Source organism: Hippopotamus amphibius, chromosome 4 (assembly GCF_030028045.1).
Source record: "Hippopotamus amphibius kiboko isolate mHipAmp2 chromosome 4, mHipAmp2.hap2, whole genome shotgun sequence".
Lineage (NCBI taxonomy): Eukaryota > Metazoa > Chordata > Mammalia > Artiodactyla > Hippopotamidae > Hippopotamus > Hippopotamus amphibius.
The window spans coordinates 49,621,305-49,647,557 of NC_080189.1; the positions used below are offsets into that span (position 1 = coordinate 49,621,305).

General features: G+C 38.7%; 1 protein-coding gene across 2 annotated transcripts in view; it reads left to right on the forward strand.

Annotated features, from left to right (window-relative positions):
• The first annotated feature begins 14,032 nt into the window (after positions 1-14,032).
• HIBADH (3-hydroxyisobutyrate dehydrogenase) overlaps positions 14,033-26,253 on the forward strand; it is a 104,858-nt gene continuing 92,637 nt past the window's right edge. Inside the window, exons 1-3 of one of the 2 annotated variants that reach the window (XM_057731216.1) lie at positions 14,033-14,241; positions 14,723-14,756; positions 23,812-23,962. In XM_057731216.1, the coding sequence (XP_057587199.1) occupies positions 14,151-14,241; positions 14,723-14,756; positions 23,812-23,962 (276 nt within the window). In that variant the 5' untranslated portion in view covers positions 14,033-14,150. Of the gene's footprint in view, positions 14,242-14,722; positions 14,757-23,801; positions 23,963-26,253 lie in introns of both variants that reach the window. The other variant, XM_057731217.1, reaches the window with a different exon arrangement.

Genomic DNA, 26,253 nt, shown 5'->3' on the forward strand with positions numbered 1-26,253 from the left:
TATCTTTTGGCTGAGAGTAATCTTTGCATTTGTCTGATTAATGAAAGAAGTTATGTTGCATATGGGACTATTGGAGTCCCTAATGAATCAAATTAGTTCTCTTGAAAAGGCCCCAGTGGCCCCCTAAGTTTGTATCCTAGCAGAGCAGAAAGGCCTGGATCCAAGTTTTGTCTACAGGGACATGTAACTGGCTGTAGTCGCACAGGAGGGCTTCCTTCTCCTCCGTTCACAGTGCTGTCAGGGTGTTCCCAGAGTTCTGCCGAGCACGGACAGATAGATGTAGGAATTTTCTTCTGGTGGCACTGGTTGAGGTTTACCAATCCTTTTGAGGTTGCAGGACTACAGGGGTTTTTGAATGGATGATCTGGGATGGGGCAGGATTCTGACTTCTTGGTCTCAAAGCACATTCAAACCTAAAATTAACCATTGGAAGAATTAAGCCTTGCCCTTAATTTCTAAGGGCAATAGCTGTTCAGGGCTTCATTCTGAACTTACTAAGAGTACTTGGTCTTTTTGATGTATGTCTTTAGGGGTTAAAGGTGAAGAACTTCACGGTGAGGAGCTACTTTTCCATCCTAGTAATTAAGCTCATGTGGCATTAGACTGTGTGAATGCACTGGGCGTACATCAGGGCACCTGCCCAGGTGTTTTCTTGGGACAATGGCATTGGAGGCATCAGTCTCTACTGTAAATGAATGTCCGGGGTAGAGTACATTACAGCATCTCCAGCCTCCTGACTGCTATGGCAGTAGCTAGATTCCGAATGACCTCTTAGCGTTTCTCTCAAGCTGCACTAATACATTAGCCACTGGACACATGTGGTTATTGAGCACTTGAAATGAGGTGGATCCAAACTGATATGAGGAAATGATACTTTTAATATTGATTATATAACACATACTATTAAAATAAATTTCACTTGTTTCTTTCACTCTTTTAAAATGTGGCTACTAGAACATTTAAAATGACATGTGGTTGGAATTCCCTGGCGGTCCAGTGGTTAGGACTCCACACTTTCACTGCTGAGGGCTTGGGTTTGATCCCTGGTTGGGGAGCTAGGATCCCACAAGCTGTGCAGTGCAACCAAAGATTAAAAAAAACTGTATGTGGCTCACATCATATTTCTTTTGCACGGTGCTACTCTAGAGGAAAGTCAGGAAGATGGTTAGACTACTGAATGTGTGGCCAGAGCCTGGAAAATCCAAAGTCTATGAATTTTTCTCATGTCTGAGGAGGTTCTCTCTGCATTCAAGGCAACTGCAAGTGAATTTCTCAGGGTTGGCCCAGAGATAAATATACTGCATCCATTTCAGTCCAGGACTTTCAGCACCACAGCTCATAAGACGCAACATCCAGGGAGCAAAGTTCATCAATCCAGAGAGTCATAAACATATTGTTAATTTATACTAGAAAACAATAGTAATATTTATAACCAGTACTCGAACATTTGGAAAAATGTTTTTATTTCCTGAGAGATATGTCCAGGCTCTGTTCTCCTTGGAGACTCAACTCTCTGATGAGCCTTTCGAGGCCCATTAATGCTGACTGGGAAGGAGGTGAATGGATAAAGCTGCCCTATGGTAACTGTGCTGGCCACAGTATTCCCGAAATATGGTCTCATTCTTCCCACGGAGTAGGGGACCCTGGCAGTTTGGTTTGAATTGAGGAGGGGGCCCTTCTTCAGGAACAGTTGGTTATGTGTCATGGGAACACTATCCACAGAAGTCAGCCTCTGCCATAGATGCACTTCTGAAAGTTTGCCTGGGTCTGTGTCAGACAATTAGGAGACATTAGACTTTGGTTGGCACCAAAGAAGGTGGGGTAATGAATAAAGGACCCTATGCTCTTGTCATGGCCCTGGCTTTCCAAGACAATCACACACCTCAATGACCAGTCTCAGCTTTTCTTCCCTGAGATATCCTTGCCATGCTGTAGGGGCATCTGGAGAGCACTTGCCAGTCTTGGCTCTATACCTTCAAGAATTTAATTCAGCTACGGACCAGGAAGGGTACCTTTGGGCATCCAGCAGCATTTGGGGTCAGTCACCTCCGATCAAAACCCTCAGTGGGCTTTACTTCAATCAGGTTCCTGCTTGGTTTCCCATTTCTGGTTTTCTTTCTCATTCACTATCCAGGGAAGACCTTTGGACTTGACAATTATGTCTGGAAGCTCCAGCCTCAGGCTCTTGGCTCTCCCTCAAGGACTTTGCCTTAGACATGTTCTACCAGATCACCTTTATTTGTATGTCCTCTGTGATTCAGAAAAGACTTAACATAGCAGACAGAGTGCTATCTTTCAAAGGCCTTCTTACAAGCTTGGCCCTTAACTGATGTCTGGGAACTTGAATTTGGGAAAAGTTCCCACCACCCTAATAAGAATGGCTCACTATATCTAAACCATTTATACCTACAAGGTAGTTTATGCTGAACACCTTCTGGAGTCTGGAACTTTGTGTTAGGCAGAGAGAACATTTGTGACCAGCTCCCAATGAAATCTCTGGGCACAGAGACTCTAATGAGCTTCTCTGGGTAGATAACATTCTACCTGGGTAAAATGCTGGGCAATTAAGCATGTTCTATGTGACTCCACCAGCAGAGGATTCTTAGAAGCTTGTGCTTGGTTTTCTCTGGACTTTGCCCCATGTCCGCTTTACCTTTGCTATTTTACTTTGTATCTTTTTTGCTGAAATGAATCACAGCCATTAATATGACTGTATGCTGTGTCCCATCCTTCTAGTGAATCCCTAAACCTAGAGGCAGTCTTGGGGACCCCACATAAGGTAATACACAGAAGCCCCTAGAGGCAGACTTGGATGTAAATGATTTTTGGTTTGATTTTCTCTCCTAAAGAGTTAGAAGTTCAATCCCTTGCTACACCTAACATTACGGAATGTGGTTGGGAGACCCAAAGCACTAAAGTTGAGGCTAATGATATGTGGAAAATTGGCAGATGATGTAGGCTTCTCAAATGACACCTGCTAGGAAAGGTACATGCAAGAGAGGTCATTGGAGGAAGGCTAAGAAAGTTTTGGAGGATTCAGCATGGCATAAAGACATACAAATCAGAGGCAAGACCCTCCTTGAACAGAATCCAAGTCCATGTCCCAGAAAAGGGAACAGAGAGACAAGGGCTGGTCTTATCCCAGTCACAACGAGAGAGTACGTTAAAACCAGGAATTCTGTTGAAACAAAACAAAACAAAACAAAACAAAACAAAACAAAACAAAACAAAACAAAACAAAACAAAAAACTAGTATCAACACAAGGAAAAATCTCTTAAGAAATACTGTTCTTGATAAAGCTGCAGTCAGAAGTTATTTTAGGGACAAAATGTCTACAAATAGAAAAGTAAAAAAGGATACAGGGAGTTATTGAGAAGTATTTTCATTTCATTTTTCTATCCTAGAAAATGCAAGTTGTTTATGTATTTTTATAGCTAGGGTGAATTAGGTTTAGCACTGAATATTTTTAAATTATCAAATATTCAAAAATATACTAGGTCTCATTAGTTTTACTGTCTCACAAGAAACTAAGGTTTAATTGCCCAGTGAGAAGGCAGCCCCTGATTTTTTGAGAGACATAGTATGAACATGGACTTTGGAATCAGGTGCCTGTTTTCAGTTCTAGGTCCAGTTGCTAGCTATGTGATCTTGGACAGATTAGTAACCTCTTTATGCCTTAATCATCTCATCTCAAAATGCAAGTAATAATTATAATTACTTCATCGCTTTTTGAAAGCGCTACTTAAATTAATCCATATAAAGAATTCACAGGGCCTGGCATATAGTATATGCTCAAGAAATGGCAGGTGTTATTATTGTAGTAAGACATACTTCTCGTGCTCTTAGAAAGTGAGTGTATAGGATGTTCTAAATACTTGAGGACTATAAAGATATGCCCTGATAACTTGTAAATGAGATAAAGTAAAACCTCTAAGAATTTAGAGCCATAAAATGAATAAAAAATGAATCACCCAAAGGATAGCCTGAAGGTTCAGAAGGTTTCAGTGTAACCAGTTTGAAGTCATTACCATATTTTAAGAATGTATCAATCAAAAAAAGTGTTTGTTCATCTGTGGGAGGATAGAACAGTAGTTCCAGGCCTTTAGGTTTTATGACTCAGTTTAAAAAAAAAGGAGGACCTGATGAAGTGCTGCCAACTTTTCAATTTACCAAAGACAGACTTGAAAAAGATCCACCAGACTACTGCCATCATCATGGCATAAAAGAAAAGAAGTTTTATCACCAAAAAATAATAAATACCATATTCTCAGAACAAACACAGTTGTTTCCAGGAAGTCCACTAATCCAGGGAGATATTTTTTAATTTTCTTCCAAAACAGGCGAAAATCTCATTAAAGACAAGCAACACTCTCTTGGATCAGCCCTTGGGTTAAGGAAAGAATCACAGACAGAGGGAAGCACTGGTAGTGCCTCTTCTCCAGGGAAAAGGAAGACTTACCATCCGTCTCTGACCTTTTCCTAGTCCCAGCTGCAATACCACTTCTAATGTGAAGATAAACATAGGAGCTTTAGGCATCTGATTTCGAGGACTTCCTGTCACTATGGTCACAAAAGTGAGAGGACATTCACTAGACATTTGATTCATTGGTTTCTCCTTGTTTTAATTTCATGCTCAGGAAGCAAGCTTCTAAGTTCCACGTGGGTCTGCCTACAGGGAGAGAATGAGTTGACTCCATGAACTTTAAACATTTCTGGCAAGTCACTGAAATGGCTGCTGATAATTTGGCTTTCTATATAGTCTCATCACAGGGGAGAAAAAGTGTTAATTATGCTTACAGGGCTATTGCTGTTTTATTTCTCCCAGTAAATTAATAAATTTGCATTCAGGTGTCTACTTTGGTCTCTCGTGCATTTTAGACTTGTCCCAGTCTCTCAGGGCCTGATCACTGCTATCTCAGTGATCAGACACTGAGAAAGGGAAATTTCTAGGCTGTGGAAGGACCTGGTTTTCTGGTAGCTAATACCACATATTACTATTCCATTTTCAGAGTCATGTCCCTCTACTCTACTGATGTTTACAAGGAACACATAAAGAATGACAGTGGATTTGTAAGTCAAAATACAAACTAAACTGCTGCAATAATATAGTCGCTTTGATAGTCTAGGGTAAGAAGTCCAGGGCTCGCCTCGTGGTCCTGCTTTACAAGAGCGGAGGCCCAGGTTTCATGCAGATACCCAGGTTCTTTCCTTCTTATAGTTTCACCATCCCCTTGGGTGTTGTCTTTATCCACACCGGTAGAAACCGGCCCCCTCTCCATGTCTGGGGAAATGAGAAAGAAAATGTTTAGGACACGGGACTCCAAATTTAAGGAAAGCCCTAGAAGTGTACATATCACTTCTGCTTGTATCCTGTTGGCCCCAGTTTAATTACACAGCCATAGTTGGCTGCAAAGGTGACTGAGAATGTTCCACTCAGTTTCATGCCCTGTGACCAAAAGTACACAAAACACTTTGAGTTCTTTGAATAATTTGTCAGAACCTGTAAATGATCCCCTGTGAAATGTGTCCTGATGGTTAATTTGTTAAAAATTTACATTGTCAGGACACACTATGGGCCTGGGTGTTAGTTTTTGTTTGTTTGCTTGTTTGTTTTTGGCCACGCTGAGTGGCTTGCGGGATCCTACCCCAACCAGAAATCAAACCCCATGCCCCCTGCAGTGGGAGCACAGATTCTTAACCACTGACCACTAGGGAAGTCCTTGTGGCTTAGTTTTTAAAAATTAGCTTCAAGTTGTTCCTTTTTAAAATTCTTTAAAATTGCAAAATATACCTACAGAAGAGTGTATAACAACATAATAATAACCTTATTATTATTTAAAGAATAATAATAAAATGAATACCAGTATCTATCAGGAAGCTTTAAGAAATAGAACTTTGCTAATAGTTTTGCCGGCTCCTGTGTGCCTCTTCACAATCACCTCTGCCTCCCCTTCCTCCCAATCAGAGGTAACCTCTACACTGAAATCTGTGTTAATCATTCTTTTGCTTTAATATAGTTTTACTAAATTTGTATATATTAATAAAAGGAAATGCTTTTGTTCTGCCTGTTTTGAGCTCGATATACAATTATTTATTCTTTTGTGACTTGCTCAATATTGCTTTTGAGGGTCATGCACGTTGACAAGAACAGCTATCTTCCATTCATTCTCACCCCTGTAATGACATATCGTTTCATACCCAGACCACAGTATATTTACCTGTTCTGTTGGATTGTTTCCAGTTTTTTGCCATTTGGAACAATGGTACTGTGATCTTTCCTGCATAAGGCTCTTAACGAACATATATATGCTTTTCTCTAAGCTAAATATTTGAGTGGAAGTACCGAGTTTGTGCTACTTTACTAATATCAAATAATTTTTCCAATGTCATTGACAAGTTTACACTCCTTCTAACTGCATAAGAAAGTTCCTGTTACTCCATCTCTTCATTATGATTTTAATATGCATTCCATGGTTAGTAATAAAATGCCTGTTTATATCTTTTACCTATTTTTTTCTACTGGTTGCTTATGTTTCATGTTGCCTTGTGGGATTTCTAAAAATATATTTTGGGTACTGATCTCTTGATGGTTTTATGTGTTACAAATATCTTTTCCCAGTGGCTTGTTTTTTCACTTTCTTTTCGGTATCTTTTCTTTCTTATTTTCTTTCCTTCTTTTGTTTTGTTTTGGCCGCACTGTGCGGCTTGTATGATCTTAGTTCCCCAATCAGGGATTGAATTTGGGTCCTTGGCAGTGAGAGTGTGGAGTCCTAACCACTGGACCGCCAGGGAATTCCCTTTTTGGTATCTTTTGTAGAATAGATGTTCTTGATCATAATGCTTTTGTATATATTAATACTTTTCTTTATTGTTTGTGCTTTTGTGATTTGTTTAAAAATTCTTCCTTATCCCAAAGTCATAAAGATATTCTTCCATGTTTTCTTCTAATAACTTTAAAGTTTTGCCTTCCATATATGTCTTTGGTATGTTTGGAATTGAGTTTTGTGTACAATGAGATAAAGAAGGTGAAGAAAACCAGAGAGAAGAAAAAATATCTATAATCCTACTTTTTTCCCCTATGCACATATGAATACATTTAATAAAATACAAATTTATAAAATATTGCAAAAACAGTTTTGTGTCTTGATTTTTTCACTTAACATTACATTATGAGAATTTTCTTATACTGTACTATTAAAAATTCTTAGGAAACAATATTTTAAATGTTTTAATAAACATCCACAGATGTATTCTAGTTAGAATTCTAGTTAGAATTAGGTTTGTCTGTAAGTGACCTGAATCCCTAAATAACAGTGACTTTGAAAAAGACAGAAGTTGCAGCAACATGGATGGACCTACAGAATATTATGCTTAGTGAAATTAGTTAGAGAAAGACAAATGCTATGTGATATCACTTATATGTGGAATCTAAAAAATAATACAAATGAATCTGTATACAAAATAGAAACAGACTCACAGATGTAGGAAACAAATTTATGGTTATCAAAGGGGAGAGGGAGAGGGGGAGGGCCAAATTAGGAGCATGGGATTAACAGATACAAACTACTATACATAAAATAGATAAGCAACAAGGATATACTGTACTGCATAGGGATATACTGTACTGCACAGGGAATTATTTTCAATATCTTGTAATAACCTAGAATGGAATATAATCTGAAAAAAAAGTTAATCACTATGCTGTATACCCGAAACTAACAGAATATTATAAATCAACTATAATTCTATTTTTAAAAAGATAGTAGTTCATTTCTCTGTCCTGTATAAATCTGGGTGTAGGCAACTCGGGCTGGTATGACAGCTCTTCTTCACGTAGTACTTGGGTATTCTTGGGCACTCCTTTTATCTCTGTGTTCTGCTACTCCCCATCAGAGCCCTGTGTTCATCGTCTTAGATAGCATGCCAGCTGTTGCATCGAAGTTTCAATTAGCACGATGAAGGAAGAAGGGACAAGATGTATGCCAGATGCCTACTAAGGGTGGTTTCTACTCTGCTAATGTCCCAATGTCCATAACTTAGTTGTACTGCCACACCTAATTGCAAAAGAAGCCGGGAAATTTAGTTTTTATGCTGACTAACCACATATTCGGCAAGAAATTCTATTATTCTGGAAGGAGGGAAAATTCTATTATTCTGGAATAGGGAAATTCTATTATTCTATTGGGGGACAGGTTCTGTACTATATATGTAACAGAATGCATTTAATCTAGTCCTTACTTTTGTACATTTTAATTGTTCTCTTTTATGCATAGCACTTCTGTGAATATCTCTTTCTGTATCTATCATTATTTCTTTTTAATCGATTTTTAGGGTTGTATCCTTTGGGTCAATGGGTATGGTTTTTTAAAAAGTTTTTCAAACTGCTTTTCAAAAAAATTGGAGCAATGGATACATGTGTTCTCAACATGTGCTTTGATCAAAGTTATACAGAGATCTGGAGCTCCAGTTTAATAACCTGTGTAGAGTTGTGTCCATGTGTTAATTTGCCCAGTCACTGTCTGGGGTTGACAGCCACTGTTGTTACCTGTAACTTTTCATCCTTCTTTGGGTGAGAAAAAATAGTACCTACCCTTTCCTCATCCACTACTCTCAAGTCATTTGATCTGAGTGAGAACGACCTCAGCTTAGGTCCAGAAGTAGACCCTGATTCCATTACTTTGGCCATAGTAGTTGGTTCAGAGATAAGCTAGAATCTGATCAGAAGAGGAGTTTCTGTGAAGAAGAAAGTTTCCTCTCTTCCAAAAGGAAGAAGGTTTTATACAGCCCAGGGATGGTGCAGTATTAGAATATAAGCAGCTGCAGCCATTGTAAGTGCTAGGGGAGCAACTACCACACTGCACGATGCTTGAAGATGACATCAACCCTGTAGCAGGCAGAGCAGAGACAGAGAGAACGAGGTCTCTCTAAAGCCAGCCCCAATGTGTTCTTTTCTGTAATGGGAACCAATACACTCCTTTGATTTCTTTAAACTAATTAAATTTTTTTAATCACTTGTAACCTGAAGTTTGAATTGATATGCTGTCTTTATTAGAATTGAAATAGCCATCATTTGTGCACATCCCTTTCTAATATTCTTAACTCTTCCTGTTATTTTCAACAACTTGCAAAAATGTAAGCATGATTCTGAATTTTTTTCTTTTTCAGACGTGATGAAAATTCAGGTACATGACTGAGGAACAAGATTATTAAGATGAAATATAATGAGAATTTTGTGGATTTATAACACCTTTCCACCACAGACGTCATCAAAAGAGGTAAGATTCAGTCTAGTTACTATTATGTCATATTAAAATGTACGTAGTATATGCTCCATATATGAGCATTAACATGTTTACATGTTTTATGAGCATTAACATGTTTACATGTTTTAGAAAAGAGAAAAAGGAATATAATTAATTAATCTGATTAAATGTTTATATTGAATTTACATGTTAAGGACCATACAGTAAGTAAAATAATTATGGATATAAATTAAGTTGTATAATCATAATTTTTGGCAGAATCAACAAATATTTATTTCATGGTAATTAAATTTATTCAATAACCTTGTGTAATCCACATTTATAAGGTTTGATCATTATTGACCACCACAGTCAAAGGTACACATTCTTTGAGGGCTTCTTTTTTTTCAGTTACTACATCCTTCAATTCTAAAATTTCCATTTATTTCTTTGTTATATCTTCTATTTCTTTCTTGAGACTTTTTTTTCCATTTGTTTATTTGTTTTTTATTTTTTATTTTTTTAATTGATTTATTTTTAACATACAATAAACTGCATATATTTAGAGTGTAAAATTTGATTTGTTTTTCTTATTAGTACTGTATATAAGGCAATCCCAATCTCCTAATTCATTCCCCCCCAACTTCATTTGTTTTAAGTGTGTTCTAACCTGTGCATCGAAACATTTTTCTGACACTGCTTTAAAATGTTTGTCAGAACATTTTAACTTTTCTGTCACCTTTGTCTGACATTTTCATTCTCGTTAGTTTGCAATATTCCTGGTTCTTGGTATGCTGAATGATTTTGCTTGAAACCTGGATGTTTTGGGTATTAGGACACTCTGGATCTTGTTTTAATCCCCCTTTTAGCTGGCTTTTGTCCGACACTCCTCTGGCAAGGGAATGGAGGGGGCACTGTCCTTGTTAATGCCAGGTAGGGAGAGAAGTCTAGGCTCCCTATTTTGCCTCTGTTGACACCTATGGGGTGGGGGTGGGGCTCCTCATTACTGGTGGGTGGGAGTAGGGATTTCAACTCCCCACTGGGCTTCCACTGATATATCGCTAGGTTCGAGGGGTAGGAGCATCCCCCACGTGGCCTCCACTGACGCCAGGGCGGGGAGGGATGGCCTCCTTACCGCTGGTAGTGGAGGCAGCCCAGCATCTCCAGTAGGCCACTCTGACTGTACCCTAGCCAGGAGAGGGAGGGGTGCCCCGTTACTGTCAAGTGGGGGTGGAAGTCCAGGCTCCTCATGTGGTCTCCAGTGACACCTTGGGGATAGGGGTGGGGAGAGTATGTGTGGATGGGTACTTGTTACCATCCAGCAAGGGGAGAAGTCCTGGCTCTCTACCTGGCCCTCTCTGACACCACACTAGTGGGACTGAGGTGCAGGGGGATTGGGGTGTTAGGATGTTGAGGTGTCTCATTATGGCCTTGAGAGTGTGGAAGTTGGCTCCTTACCCAGCCTTTGCTGGCATGGGTGGGAGTAGGGTCATGAGTTTTTATTATGCAGTGTTTGTCTACAGTCGTGTGGTTATTTTTTAAAGGTTATCTGTCTTTCTGGGCTGCCTCTTATTTGGTCCTTTGGCTGAAGAGAGTAAGTAGCCTTTTACTGGAGCATTTTGGTTTGTGCTTCTTGGCACTTTTGGGCTTCCGGTTTTTGGGTTCTCCAGTACCCAGTATGTGATATAAAAGGCTAAAGGAAAACCCAAGAACGTACCTCTGCGTTCCTCTTTGGATCCTGTGGTCTGTAGCTGGTATGCCTTCTTTTCTTCACCTTTCACAGTCTTCTTACTGTTACAGAGCAAGGGCTTGTGTGCCTGCAGTGCAGAAAGCCAAACTCTGACAGTGGGTGTTTGCAGCAAAAGGAAGGATTTATTTGCAGGGTGCCAAGCAAGGAAAACAGGGAGCTCGTGTGCAAAAGCCCTGAGCTTCTTGATGGCTTTCAGGCAAGAATTTTTAAAGACAGGAGAGAAGGCTGTAGAATGCATGATCAGCTTCTCCTGATCAGTTGTTGGTGAGGTAGCAGGATGATGTTTTGGGAATGTCAGCTTTCTGATTCCAACCAGTCTGGGGTCAACCTGCTTGCAGTCAGCATACAGTCACCATCCTCCACCTGGGTGATAGTCTTAGTGTCTATAGAGCAACTTAAAAGATATGCATCAGATTGTTATCTATATCCCTCTAGGAAGGAGTCCTGTGATTCGAGGGTCCTAATCCTTAACTGCTGAGCACGCTCTTTGGAAATCTGGGAAGGCTGAGGAGACTAAAGCCTTTTTTTCCTACAAACAAGAAATGGGGGACTGGAGGGGCTTTTGTACCTGGAAAGGCTCCTCAGGGTCCTGATCGGTTTCAACCTCCTCCCCTTTTTCTTTGATATTCCTCAATATTGAGGGGTACAGGGGTGAGACAAGAAAGGGAATAAAGTTTGGATAGAGAGATTAATCATAGACTTACTAAGGGAATTTAGTTTTAGAAGTACTCGGTTTCATTATGTTTATTTTAGATATAATGTGCAGAGTTTTCAGTTGTACTTTGTGGGAGGAACAGAGAAAATTATATCTACTGTATCTTCCCAGAAACAGAAGAGAAGAGCCTACAATGTACTGAAACACAATTCCAAGCAAAACTACATGGCAGTGACTTAAGGAGAAGTTACAGGGCCTTTCCAACAAACACACCAGAAAGGCAATCAAATAGAGTTAGCCATAGGCAGTAACTGCCTTTTCAGATCCAATGAGATCTGTAAGCACCTTCAAATAGTAATAGTTACTTTAAAAAAATCATAATGCTTATGAGAAAACTTTTATGAAAATCTTAGAGCCGTAATTTACGAATCAATATAGGGCTTTTGGGAGGAGATTATTAAACTACATGATGTAGGAATATGGAGACATTGTAACTTATCCCCTGGTTCTAGTTGAGCCAAAATAATCAAACTTTCAATGCCACTCACTCCTTTTTCAAAGCCAGCACATCGGGAAAATAAAAAAGGCCTCAGGTGCAGCTTTAACTCTGCTTCTTCTTCCTGAGTTCCTTCTCTCCCCTTCCAGTCCTAGGAGAATGCCGTTTGTAAGAGGCAGACTTTTGTAAAGAAATATTCATTTTCAAGAAGAGAGCCCCTATAAACAACCTAGAGAAACAAAACAGTAGCTCACAATAAAAATGACAAAAACCATCTGATTGCATATAAAATCTCAAGAGAATTGGGATATAAACTTTAGCAGCTGGGAGATCAATTGACATGTCCGCCTGTGTTGTAAATAGCTCTGCTATGTAGGTTCACATAGTTGAAAGGCAGACTGCATTTCAACAGTTAATTATAGAAACCTGTAGAGCTACCTTTATTGGTTGCAGGAGGTGTATTCCAGCTAAAACCTAAATAAACCTGGAAGAGAGGATCAGGTAGGAAATGCTCCAGAAATCAATAAATAGATTTGGGCAGAACTCAATGCTAGGAGACTGTCCCCAGTCGCTAAAATAATTTTTTCTTCCCTGTCTTCCTCCTTTCTTTGGTTTTGTTTGGTGTGGAGTATAGGGTTGGGGTGGAGAGAAAGGCAAAGGAGGGAATTGTTTCTCTATCAGCTACAAATGGAGATCCTGCACTCTGTATCAGTTTTTGGGAACACTGCTAGCATGCCAAGAACAGAGAGAGCCTCTTTGGAAATTATCCGATTCCTTTAGGTACTTTTAACTCCTATGAGTAACTGGGCAGAGGTTAAAAAAAGGTCAAAGTCAACTCTGTTGATTCTGCTACTTAGATTAAAAGGTTGGGTAAGAACAACCTAGGCATGTGAGTAAATAAAATGAATTCAGGGAAGTCGTTCCTATTGCCCTAGCCACTCCTCACTCTTTCCTCCTGTACTACCTTTCCGTAAAAACGTTGTCTTTCTTGGCTGTTCCCATGGCTTCTAAGCCTTTCACTGGGTCAGACAGGATGAGAACCTCAGTAATTAACGGCAAATGGTTCAGAGATTCAAATATGTACACCAAGCACAGATAGAAGAATGAATAAATCATCTCTCTGACACACATACACATACACTACTTTCTGCATTTGCAGTTACCTTCAGTTTTTGCTTGTGAAATAGATGCAGAATTATATATATTGGAATAGAGTACAAGTTCCTAGCAATTCTTCAAAGAAAACAATATTAAGTTGTTTTCCTACAATTTTTCAACTTTATGGAGAAAGTGTTGGGTAAAATAAAATCAAATAAATTTGAAACAGTTATTGCATTCATTAGATTTCTGTGATTTCTGTGATTGTTTCTCAATGAACAGATGCTAAAAACAAACGCTAACATCAAGAGACCCACATTTTATTGAGGTTAAAAATGGATCCCTGTACTTGGAAAGACTGGGAATTTCTGCTGTTGTTTAAATATTGCAGCAGCTGCCGCGAGTCAAAGTTACATCCAAGCCTGCATGGAAGCCACATGTGCAGTTACCACACTCCGAGGGGGCGGTTCTAAGGGTCAGGTGCTACGAGGAGGCGGCAGTGAGTGACAGCCACCGCCTACCACACACCCTCTGCGTTTTGGTAAACAAGCAGGCTCCAACTTGCAGTCTGTAAATAAGGGAGGAGCTTGGAGGCTGGGCCAGGGCTCAGGATGTGCGCGTCCGAGGAGGCCTCCTATTGGTGGTTAGCAAAGGACGGAGGTTCTGGGAATTCTGATTGGTCTGCTTTCCTGACCATAAGGAGATTGACGGCCCATGTTCCACCGGACCGCGCCTCTCGGCGCCGCGCTCCTCCCCTAGCGGGTAGGTGCCCCCCCCAGAGAGGCAGAGCGCGTGCGCGTGAAGCTCCACGCCGCCGCCGAGCCCGCCCGCCGCACGGTGCACCCTGGCAGTCAGTGGGTGAGCCGCAAGTCGCGGAGGTCACCGTGGGGAGGTGGGGCGTGGGCAGCATGGCAGCCTCCTTACGGTTCCGTGGAGCCGCCTCCGGCCTCCGGTACTGGAGCCGCCGGCAGCAGCCGGCCGTGGCCAGCCTTGCAGCGGGTAAGGACCTCGCTCCTTCTTCCCCCGTCCCTCCTCCGGCCGCCGGCTGCGCGCGCCCTGACGGCCAAAGCGGTCTTTTCACCGCAGGCGCTGCGGTTGGATCGGGGCTTAAACCCCAACATTTTGGCTGGTTCCAAGGCCTGGCCTCTTCTGCGGCTGTGGCTCGCGCCGCTGGTGCTCCCCACCCCTGTCCCCACCCGGATCTAGATGAAGGGGGTTCGGCGTCCTTTTGGGACTTAGGAAGGAATGGGAAGAGCTTGGGGTAAAGGGAGGAGTATTTGGGTCCGAGTCGTGGTTTTTTTTTTTTTTTTTTTTTTTTGGAGTTAGGGTTTTGAGGACAATTAGAGGGCTCAGCCCCAGATTCGGCCCCGTACCCACCCCAGTGACCCCTGGCCTGGCGGCGCTGGCTGGCCTTTCAACGCCTCGGCGCGCTCTCCGGCCGCCGAGCCTGATTTTTGTTTAACCACCTTAATTGTTTCAGATGCTTTTACACATGTGGAGTCTGCACAGACCAGGTGATCCTTCCAGGAAGGTTTAAAGTGACCTTTGACGGGCCAGGCGGGCTTCCCCCGCTTCTCTGTAACTGTGCTTCCTGACGCTGGCACTTCTGTCAGATTATTAACCAGAATACTTCAAACGCCCTCAAAATTGTGGCCTGGACCTATCCTGCTTCTGTCCCCTCCCACCCCTCATATCCTTATAAGTTATGGAAGCTAACCATCGATTTAGGAAGAAGCAGTTTTTAGACCCATAGAGAACTAATCTTTCATTTTTCAGACGAAAGGACCTAGAGCCCGTTGGATAAGTGAATTAGGATATTGCAGCAGGATCTAGAAAGTAGTCCTTGATTCTTCCTGATTGCTGCACTTTTATTCTACAGTAGGATTCCTCTTTAATTGAAAAATTGGTTGATTTGTGGGGACACTGTCATTATCTTCCTGTAAAATGTTTAGTTTTTGGCAGTGCACTATTTAGCACGCTCATACTTGGGAGTTTTGAAAAAGCCTTAATATTAATTTTATTCTAATCTTTACTGAAAAAAAATAGCAGGCCGGGAATTGAGTTTGTAACAGCCTCCCTTCCTACCCCTCAGTAAAAACCTCAGCAGAAGAGTGAATTTTCTCTCTGGCTTGAAAAGGGAAAAGCTCCATATGATGGGAGAGAACAGATGTCTGATGCAGAACCACAGTAATAAGATACAAACTCACAGAATTTGCCAAACTTGAGTGTAACCACTGTTTGAGCTATGTGTATTGAACTACAAAAAATGCCTCCCACATTGGAGATACTTAAAAAAAAAAATCACTTTACTGCAGTACTAAATGTAGCACCGGTTTTCACATGACTGCACAATTCTTTCAGTTTTGATTAGTCAAGGAAGACATGTGCTGTTTAGTGGTTTTACAAGGTGTTCTAACGATATTTTAATGAGCCCTTGAAGTACCTTTTAGAGTTATGAAAGTTCTTAAAGTTCACGAAAGAAGAGTCTGAGGCCTGTGACTATAGTACTTGCTTCTGTAGACTGGAAGGGCCTATCTTGAAATGCTGGTAGACTACTTTGGTATCTAATCTTGTTCTTTGACCCAAATACATTGTAAGAATATAGATTTATGACAAATGAGTGTGATGATTGTTTAAAATGCTTCAGTAATTGTTTCTACTCTGTGGAATTGTTTTAAATGTTTTTGTTAATTTCAATTTACTACAGAAGTGTTAACTTTTTAAATGTTGGAGTCTTTAAAAAAAATTATGTGCCAGTTTGGAGTCTAGGGAACCATGTTTAAATAGTTTTTTTAAAAAAAAGGCAAAAAAAAAAAGAACCATGTTCAAATAGTAACATTATTTAGTGTTCTGAATTCTGTGGGATGTTTGTCTCCATGGTATGTTTAAGATGTGTATATCATATGGAGGGTAATATAAAGATCTATACAGTTATTTATAGTTTGAAGAAAATGAGATCTGAAAGTTGCTGATTAATAGCATTTCTTAATTTTAAAATATTTAAAGCATCAAAAAGGAAGTAGAAAAATGAGAAATATTAAATTAGACACACATTACTATTTCATCACCATTTAATAAAAGTTTTGTGTTTTATCTTAAAAGGTAATTAAATTTAGTTTCAGACTTCTTTGTACAGACAAAAAAATTAGATATTGACCCTCTACAGTCATTGTGATTCACTAACAAGTATGAGGAAAAATAATTTGTAACAAATCATCCTAAAGTGACCACCTGACCAAGAGTGGAATGGGAAAATTAGCCAGCATTATAGACAGAAATGGGAATACGTTTCTTTTTTATTATTGGCTCTTTGAAATCTGCCTTCAAAACAGCATAACCCATTGTATAAATAAAATATATAATGGCATTTTTTTCTCTTTACCTTAGCTTCTAGGGTTGCACATGAAGCTCTGAAAAGGTGCACATGACCCTGGGACCAAAAGTTAACCTTAAACTTGTGAAATTGCATGAGGAGAATATAGTTGACCTTTGAACAAAATGGGTTTGAACTGTGTGGGTCAGCTTATACATGGTTTTTTTCCAGTAAATTTGTACAACGGTTGGTTTAATCTGCGGATTTGGAACCACAGATGCGGAGGCCCAATTATAAATTATACTTGGATTTTGTAAGGAGCGTCAGTGCCGCTACCCCCACTCATTGTTCAAGGGTCAATTGTATTTCTAAAATAACTTGGCCCAAATAATAAAGGCCTTTATAGAGTAAGTCACAACTCTTAGTTTAGTAACTTAGCTTTAAAGCAAAAAGAATGCTTATGACATAATACGTGATAAAGTGGGACACAAAGTTGTATATACAATATATAGTCTCATAATAAAAAAATGCATTCAGAAGACTGGAAGGGCTATACAAAATGCTGATTATTTTTGTGTAGTGCGATTAACTTTTTCCCTTATCACTTTATACTTTTTCGTATTTTCCGGTTTTCCACAATGAATTACTTTGATGAGAGAAAAAAACAACTTTTGGAAATGTAAAATAACCTATTACCAATTTTTGCATTTTGAAACAGAGTAGCCTGATTTTTGGTGGCACTTCATGTTACCAAGATATGGATAACTTTGTCCATGTCCCATTGGGGAAAGAGGTCATAATCTATAAATTTACATCTATAAATTTAGAAACTAACTTTGCCAAATTTTCTGGCTAGTTTCTTCTTCCTCCTGGCTGCCACTTAAGTAGTGGTACTGAGAGTTACAGGAGTTTGCTGATTAGATACAATCCTTTCTTTAATCTCTAGTTCACTTCCTATTACGTATTCAGATTTTTCACAGCATTTCTAAATCTTCTACTTAGGGCTGCCAGTCTGTGAACCGTCATTTGCAGAGAGATGACAGTACCATAATTGGTTTAGATAATTTGGAACTTGACCTTGGGTCTGGGAGGAAAGAATATTGGAAGGTCAATCTGCAGTGTTTGTTTAACGGTTTCTGCAATACAGATCACCTTTGCTGGATCCAATTTATCACTCTATCTTTACTCTTGCTTCAGCACTGATTTTTATCCCTATTTGATGAAACCTCTTCTCTAGTTAGTAATTCATTCATATAACATTAAACACTCACTGTGTGCCAGTTTATTTCATTTTATTATAAAAGTAGTTATAAAAGTTATATGCACATGGTAAAAACTCAGAAATTATAAAATGAAGAGTAAAAGATTCTTTTCTCTAACTCTGACCCATCAGTCCAACTTTCTAACTGTAACTGCTGTTTCTTATGTATCTTACAGAAATATGAAAAAATTTAATGCGTGTGTATTCTTTTTTCTCCTCATATGCTGTATGTTACTATATAAATATAATGCTCCGCATCTTGTTTTTTTCCCTTAATAACACATTCTGGAGATTTTTTCTGTACACTTTTAGATAGATACAGCGCTTTCTTTTGAACATTACATAATATTTCATTGTATTGATTTTCTGTGAAATATCAAGTGCCCTGTTAATGTATATTTAGTTATTATAAATTAAGTGCCCTGTTAATAGGTATTTGGTTATTTATAATTTTTCTGTTGTTACAGACATTCCTATAGTGAACTATGTTTTTGTGTTATTCAGAGTTTGTGTATAATAGGGGTCGGCAAACAGTGGCCCAACAGCTGGGTCCCTGTTTTTGTAAATAAAATTATATTGGAAAACAAGCAGAGCCACTTGTTTTTACACTGTCTGTGGCTGTTTTAAAACTATAGTGGATGAGTGAAAAAGTGTGCTCACTCCTTATATATAGTATAAATTTGTAGAAATGGAATTACTGGAACAAAGAGTATGCACATTTTAAATTTGAATTTTATAATAAAATTCAAATGGAGATCCTTTTTTCAAATTACTGTCTAAAAGGTTGACATAAAATACAATTCTACAGTGTATGAAAGTATATGTTTTATCAGTCCTTCCTAACTAGTTGTGAGTTTTATCAAAGAAACACATTTGTCTAGTTGATAGATGAAAATGGTATTACATTGCTTCATTTTGCATTACTCCAGTTATGACAGAAGTTGAGCATTTTTTAAAAAAAATTTTTTTTAATATTTTAACTCATTTTGTGATTTTGGTGTACTTTGGAAAAATGGATTATGTACATTTTTCTTCCAGATTTTAAAGTTAGTTGCATATAAAGTAAAGTAGCCCTATTTCTATCATGTTGCAAGTGTTCTTCCTGGTTATTTGTATTTTGTCATGTTTGTGATTTTTTTTTTGCATATAGATGTGCTAAGTTTTCCCCCTTGTTTTTTTTTTTTTTTTAATTAATTTTTTTATTGGCTGCATTGGGTCTTTGTTGCTGCACATGGGCTTTTTCTAGTTGCGGCGAGTGGGGGCTACCCTTCATTGTGGTGCACGCGTTTCTCATTGTGGTGGCTTCTCTTGTTGCGGAGCACGGGCTCTAGGCGCGTGGGCTTCAGTAGTTGCAGCACATGGGCTCAGTAGTTGTGGCTCAGGGACTCTGGAGCACAGGCTCAATAGTTGTGGCACACGGGCTTAGTTGCTCTGCGGCATACAGAATCTTCCTGGAGCAGGGCTCAAACCTGTGTCCCCTGCATTGGCAGGTGGATTCTTAACCACTGTGCCACCTAGGAAGTCCTTCCCCCCCCCCCCCTTTTTTTATGAAAAATTTCAAACATAAAGTATTGAGAGAATAATGCCATGAATATCTATGTACTCTTGCTTAGTGTCAACAGTTGTTAACCTTCTGCCTTATTTGCTTTATTTCTTCCCAAATATATTCATATCCCACCTGTATCATTTGAAAGTAAAATGCAGACACCGTGACACTTTCAACCCTAAATGATTCATCATGAATCTCCTGGGAAGGACTGTCTCCTGCATCAGCAAATTACCATTACCTAAGACAGTTAGCACTTCCGTGGTTATCATCCTAATATATAGCTCATATTTAAAATTTCATAATTCTCATTAGAATCTCTGAACACTTTTGCCCCCACCCAAGCCCAGATACATTCAAACTTCACACATTGCATTTAGCTGATATATCACTTTAGTATCTTTAGATTGAGAAATGTCTTTTCTTATTTGCTTTTTTCTGTAAACGTGTTGACTTTTTAAAAAACAGCTTTATTGCAATGTAGTTGATTTACAATTTACTGTACATATTTAATGTGTACAGTTTGATGAGTTTTGACATTATATACCCGTGAAAACATCAAACCATCTCCACAGTGAAGATAGTGAATATATCCATTCACCCCTCCCCTGCCTCTTATGCCTCTCTACATTCTTAAGTATCCATAATTGTACAGTTTCACTGGCTAGATAGATTCCTAGCTTGACAGTTGTTTTTTGTTTCAGTCCTTTAAGATGATGCTGTACTGTTTTCTCCCTTGCTTTGTTTCTGACAGGAAATCTGCCTTCATTCTTATTTTGTTCCTCTGTACATGATGTTTTTTTTCTGCCAGTTGCTTTTGAGCATTTTGATTATGATGTGTCTTGGTATAGTTTTCTTCATGTTTCTTGTGTTGGGGTTCATTGAGCTTGGATGCATGTGGCTTATGGTTTTCATCATATTTGGAAATTTTTCCCATTAGTTCTTCACATGTTTTTCCTGTCCCCACTTTGCTGTCCTCTAGTTTGGGGACTCCAGTTTCGCTGTGTATTTGGCTAGTTGAAGCTGTCTTACTGCTCACTAATGTTCTTTTTATTTTTTAAATTCTTTTTTCTCTCTCTGTGTTTTGTTTTGGATAGTTTCTCTTGCTTTATTTTTAAGGTCACTATCCTTTTCTTCTGTAATTATGTTATAATCCAACCTATTGCTGTGTCCTTTTACTACTGTATTTGAAATATTTTTCACATCTCTCTTTTCTATAGCCACCATCCTTTATTAACTCTGACCTTACTGTGGACTGAATGTTTGCAGCCCTCCAAATTTCATGTTTTGAAATCCTAATCTCCACTGTGATATTATTAGGAGATGGAGCCTTTGGGAAATAATTGGGTTTTGGGGGTGGAGCCCTCATGAATGGGATTAGTGTCCTAAAAAGAGGCAGGAGAGCTTGTCATCTCTCTCTCCCTCCAGAAATACAAGAAAATGGTTATCTACAAGACAGGAAGTGGGCTCTCACCAGATATTGGATCCGTTGCCTACTTGTTCTTGGACTTCCCAGCCTCGAGAACTGTAAGATATAAATGCTTGTTGTTTAAGCCACCCAGTCTACGGTGTATTTGTTATAGCAGCTGGAATGGACTAAGACAGACCTAGACAGTCACTTTTATATTGGTCTTTTTGTCTCCAGGCGCTTCTTTTAGTTCGTCTGTTGTACACTGTTGCCCCATTTCTGTCCTAAAGCATGAATTTGATCAGGTCCTTTCTCTTGCTCAGACCTTTCGGTAACTACCTGTCTTAGTCTGTTTGGGCTGCTATAACAAAATACCATAGACTGGGTGGCTTATAAACAACAGAAAACTTTCTTACAGTTCTGGAGGCTGGAAAGTCCAAAATCAAGGTGCCGGCATATTTAGTGTCAGGTGAGGGCCCACTTCTTGGTTCAAAGACAGCCATCTTTTCACTGGGTCCTCACATGGTGGAAGGGGACGAGGGTGCTCTCCGTGGCCTCTTTTTTAAAGGCGTTAATCCCCTTCCTGCGGGTTCTTCTCTCATAATCTAATAGCTGCCCAAAGGCTCCACCTCCAGATACCCTCATGTTGGAGATTATTGTTTCAACATAGAAATTTGGGGGGGCCAAACATTCAGTCTGTGGTACCACCACTTTGTTACAAAATGCAGTCCAGTTGTTGATAGCATACTTCCCAGCCTTCCACGTTATGGTTGCGTTTTTTTCTTTCAGTCTTAATCTTGCTGTTTTGTTTCTTTGTGCATCCTATAGGAAGAATGGAGGGCAGTTAAAAATGAAGAACCTGGAATCAGATTGGCTGGACTTGAATCTTGGCATTACAACTTCGTAAAGTCTTGGGCATTTTATTTAAACAAACTAGGTGTCAGGGACCTGAGCTGGAAGATAGGCTTAATGATGGGATGTGTTGATGGTGCTATTTATAAGGTGCTTAGTACAGTGTCTGGTGTATAGTAAAATTGCCACAAATATTAACTTTTATTATTATTATTCATTTTTTCTTGGCCTTCCTATTTCCTTGCATATACTCATATGCATACTCATTCCTTTTTCATATGGAGCTCCCTTTGTTCCTACTCTCATTCCATTTGAAAGCCTACCCCTCTTAGAACACTCAGGTCAAATGCTAGCTTTTTCAAGTTTCTGAACCAGATGAATTCTCCTTTAGTATCAGCATTGTTTTTCATATTTTATCCTTTGCTTTCATGTTTTAGCATCTGTGTACATAGTTGTCCTCTTGTGTTTTAAGCTGGTTGAAAGCAAGGACTGTATGTCATTTGTGTCTTTGATGGCATCTGACATGGTGCATATGATAGTTGCTTCATATTTGTTGAGTGTGTGAATGAATTATGGTTCTACCTTGCCATAGTTATTCAGTGTTTGACTTAGAGTTGCCTGTTAAAATTAACTGCATTTAAATAATAGTATTCCTAGTTTCTAATGTTTTTAGTTAAATTATACCTTTTCAAGCTTAACACAGTAGGCAGGCACACTAGTTTTTAGCATTAGAGTTCTTTTATAAAGTACACTTCTCATTCTGTTTCATATCAAAATAAAAATTCAGTGAGTTGTCATTTCTCTGTCATTAAACCCTCTGTGAACCAGAAAGTTAGGCACAGGACTCCTGTCACACCCAGCATGTTAAACTCAACACTGGTGAGGCAGTGTTGCACAGGAATGACACCCATCTTTAACAGCAATGTTAGAGACAGTCATGGAGTTGATAGGAATTAAACGTGTTTTTGACCCAAGAAGACCTCTATTTCTTAAGCATCAGAGCTTCAAATAATTTGCTTTTAGGAAATCTCATTACACTGAGATTAAGTTGAAGGAAGAGCAGGGCTCCATTAGTTGAGAGGATCTGAAACTTAAAAGGGTGACTGTGATTAGTTGGTGCACTACACAGTTTTAAAACTGGAGTCCTTGAAAGAAAAAGGAAAAGTAAAGCTGGGAAATGATAGGGGAAAGGGCAAGTGGAGTTATTTCTCTTTGTTCTCTCCCTAGACCATGAGCTTTTGGAGGGCAAGGACCACATCTTTCTTGTATCAAAATTCTTCATGCAGTAAATACTTGTTGGGTAGAGTCCTAAATCTAGAAATGGAGAAATAGTGTCTAATGTTATTTTCATGGTAGTGTGAAGCCTCTCTGCTCTCTTGCAAAAAGCATTACCTTGAATTGTATGCCCCAGTGTGATTTCAAAAAGCCTTTTGTGAAAAGGAAGAAAATCAAATCAAACAAAACCTGCATACAGCTTTTTAAGAACAATTTTCTTTTTCTGTAATTGGAGATGTCTCTTCTTTGAAAGTGCATGGAATTGTTAGCTCAAGGTCTTGAGACTGTTACCTTTGCCATGGAAAGCCCATGGAAGTGTCCCCCTGCTCTCTCCTAGAACCCCATTTATAAACTGGTGACTTTGGTTGAAATACATTCTTCTGGGTTTAACATTTTTATTAAGGTTTTTTATACCATTGGAGAGGATGGTTTCTGTGAATGTGGAAGTGGGAAGGTAAAAAGTTTTCCCATTCTTGGACCTTGTCCAAGGTACAAGTTTTATTGAATACTTCCAGTTTTTTATACACGTAATAAAGAAGGTAATATAGGGAAGAGAATCTAGCATACTTCACTTAACAGGTAAAGTATATAATAGGTATTTAATAGATGATAACATTATTAAGTTTATTGTTAAAAATGGTAAAGGGAAGTTATAGAGGTAGAAAGCAGAAAGTTAAGAGAGATTGCTGAAAATTTTATGATTGTTTCTTGGAGAACTATATTCTCAGAAGTTAGTCTGCCTATACATTGTTGATATCTTTAAATGATCATTAGTTTAAAACTAGCCCTTAAAAAGTTTTTTTAATAGAAAATATCAAAATAATAATTGACTTACTAATATTGAGTGAATATTTACAATAAAACATGTTATCTGCTCCTGTTAAAAGTAATGTATTGAAATCAGTGTGTTCTAGGTCAATGGCTTCTAAGACTCCAGTTGGATTCATTGGAGTAGGCAACATGGGGAATCCAATGGCAAGAAATCTCATGAAACATGGCTATCCACTCATTATTTATGATGTGTTCCCTGACGCATGCAAAGAATTTCTAGATGCAGGTGAACAGGTAAGGCGTTTTCTTAAGATTTTTTTAGATTTTGATGTTTAAAAATGTCTTTTAGATTTTGATGTTCCACATTCGAATAGGTGAAGCTTCTTAGAAGTATACACAATGGATTTGTAAAGTTAACTCATTGTTAATTTTATTTCTCTATATGTAATGTTATATATGTATATTTTATATGATGTGTAAAATACACGTACACACACACAGGAGACTGTACTAGTAACTGAATTTACAGTATTTTTTTTCAAGGTATGAAGGAAATTCTTCTTGTACAAGTTGTAGAATGATAACTGAGGGCTGAATGTAATCCCCAGAACTGGGTGAATAATTCCTGAGAAATATAGAAAAAGGTTGGAGAATAACCAACCAACTTCTGGATAATAGACTTGAAATAAATACTGAAAAAATGCAATGCGTATGTAAAGAGCAGGTTTAGGCAACTTAGAGGCTATTTGCAGAACTGAATATCCTCCATCTCCTTCTCCTTTATGGTTTATGTGCCATCTGGGGGTGGCAGCAGTGTTGTTTGAGGATGTATCATGAGTATCATCTTGGAACTTTTCACGGTAGGGAAATGGTATGGCTGCTTATACCCATATAGTCTCTGAATATTGACACTGTACCACCAGTGCAGCAGGCTTACTGATGACCTTCATTAGCTTAGGTACTTAGACTTGTTGGAGAGATTTGATCAGTTCTTTGTTCTGTGAAAGGTGGCCTTTACCATCTTCAAGGATGGAAAGGAGTTCCAAGTTGATATTCAGTCAGGGATGAATTAATTGTTTTTTTTTTTTTGAGGACATGGATATTACTTTTTGAGATACCACATTTATTTGATGTTGGCACTTTACAATGGTTTATGAATTTGTTTGTAAGAGTAATAATGGTATTTGGTCTCTAAACAGAGAAAATATCTTCAATTAAACACAGAATTTAATCAAAGTAATAATAGCACATTCTTTTGGCATTTTGGAGAATAATATTCCCGAAGTTTTCATGTATGTGTGTTTATGAAAAATCACATGAATTTCTCTTCCTCTTCCTACCCCTTCTAGTGATTCAGAGGTAGAAATTGAATGTTAACTGATTCATCCTGGACTGGCAAAGCAGAGGCTTAGGGCCTTTCAAATTATTACCAATGCTATTGCTCTCCCCTCTGTTCCTGTAGCACTTAACAGCTCACCTGTGGAGAACTGAAATGGTCATCACCCCTTTGTGAATCTCTTTTCTGCTGCTTACCAGATTTCCAGAGCTGTCTGATGCTCTGCCTGAATTGCCTCATACTCTGACGTTATCCTTTTACCTCCATTCCCCAACAAAATTCTTATTTTTTTAGTGTTGCTAGTTTTAGGTAGGTATGGAGGAAGGCTACCTTAAGAATAAGACTCATACTTGAGTGAAGGAGACATTTACATTTTAAAAGGAAGAGAAAAGAAACTAATATTTAATGAGTACCTACTGTGTGTCAAGTCTTTTCCTAAATATTTTGTACATATTATCTAATTTTATCTTTGTGACAGAAGTATTTTCAGGAAACTGATGCTTTGAGAAATTAAAATACATCCCCAAGGTTACACAGTGAGTGATTAGCAAGAGCCAGGATCTGAACACAGATCTGTCTTTGCTTTGGAGCTTTAGCTCTTTTTATTACATGATGTGTAGTAACTAATTAATGAAATTTATCTGTGAGACATGTTTAAGTGCATGTGTGGCATCTTCCTTGATAATTCTGAAATGTAGCTACCTGTTACCTGTTTATAAACTAGACTACTAGAAAATGAAGTGCCTAGATTTCTTTTGGATCAGTTAATATCAGGCCAGTAATGATTATATGCCACACCCCTATTTAATGTGTTGTTCTATATCCATGAAATTTGTTGGGATTAAATAATAATTATCTATTATGATGGGTTGTATAGCGCGTGTGTATCAGTGGGTTGAATAGTGGCCCCCCTAAAGATATCCTACAAATTCTTAGAAGAAAACATAGGGGTAACTCTTCATGATCTTGCATTTGGCAAAGGATTCTTAAATATGACACTGAAGAACATGAGCGACGTAATTAAAAATAAGACTTCATCAAAATTGAAAACTTCTGTGCTCCAAAGAACACCAGCAAGAAAGTGAGAAGATAACCCCCAGGGTAGGATAAAATAGTTGCAAATCATATATCTGATAAGGACTTGTATCTAGCATAAAGAAGTCATACAACTCAAACAGAAAGACAAGTGACTCAATTAAATGGACAAAGGATCTGAATAGACATTTCTCCAAAGAAGGTATACAAATGG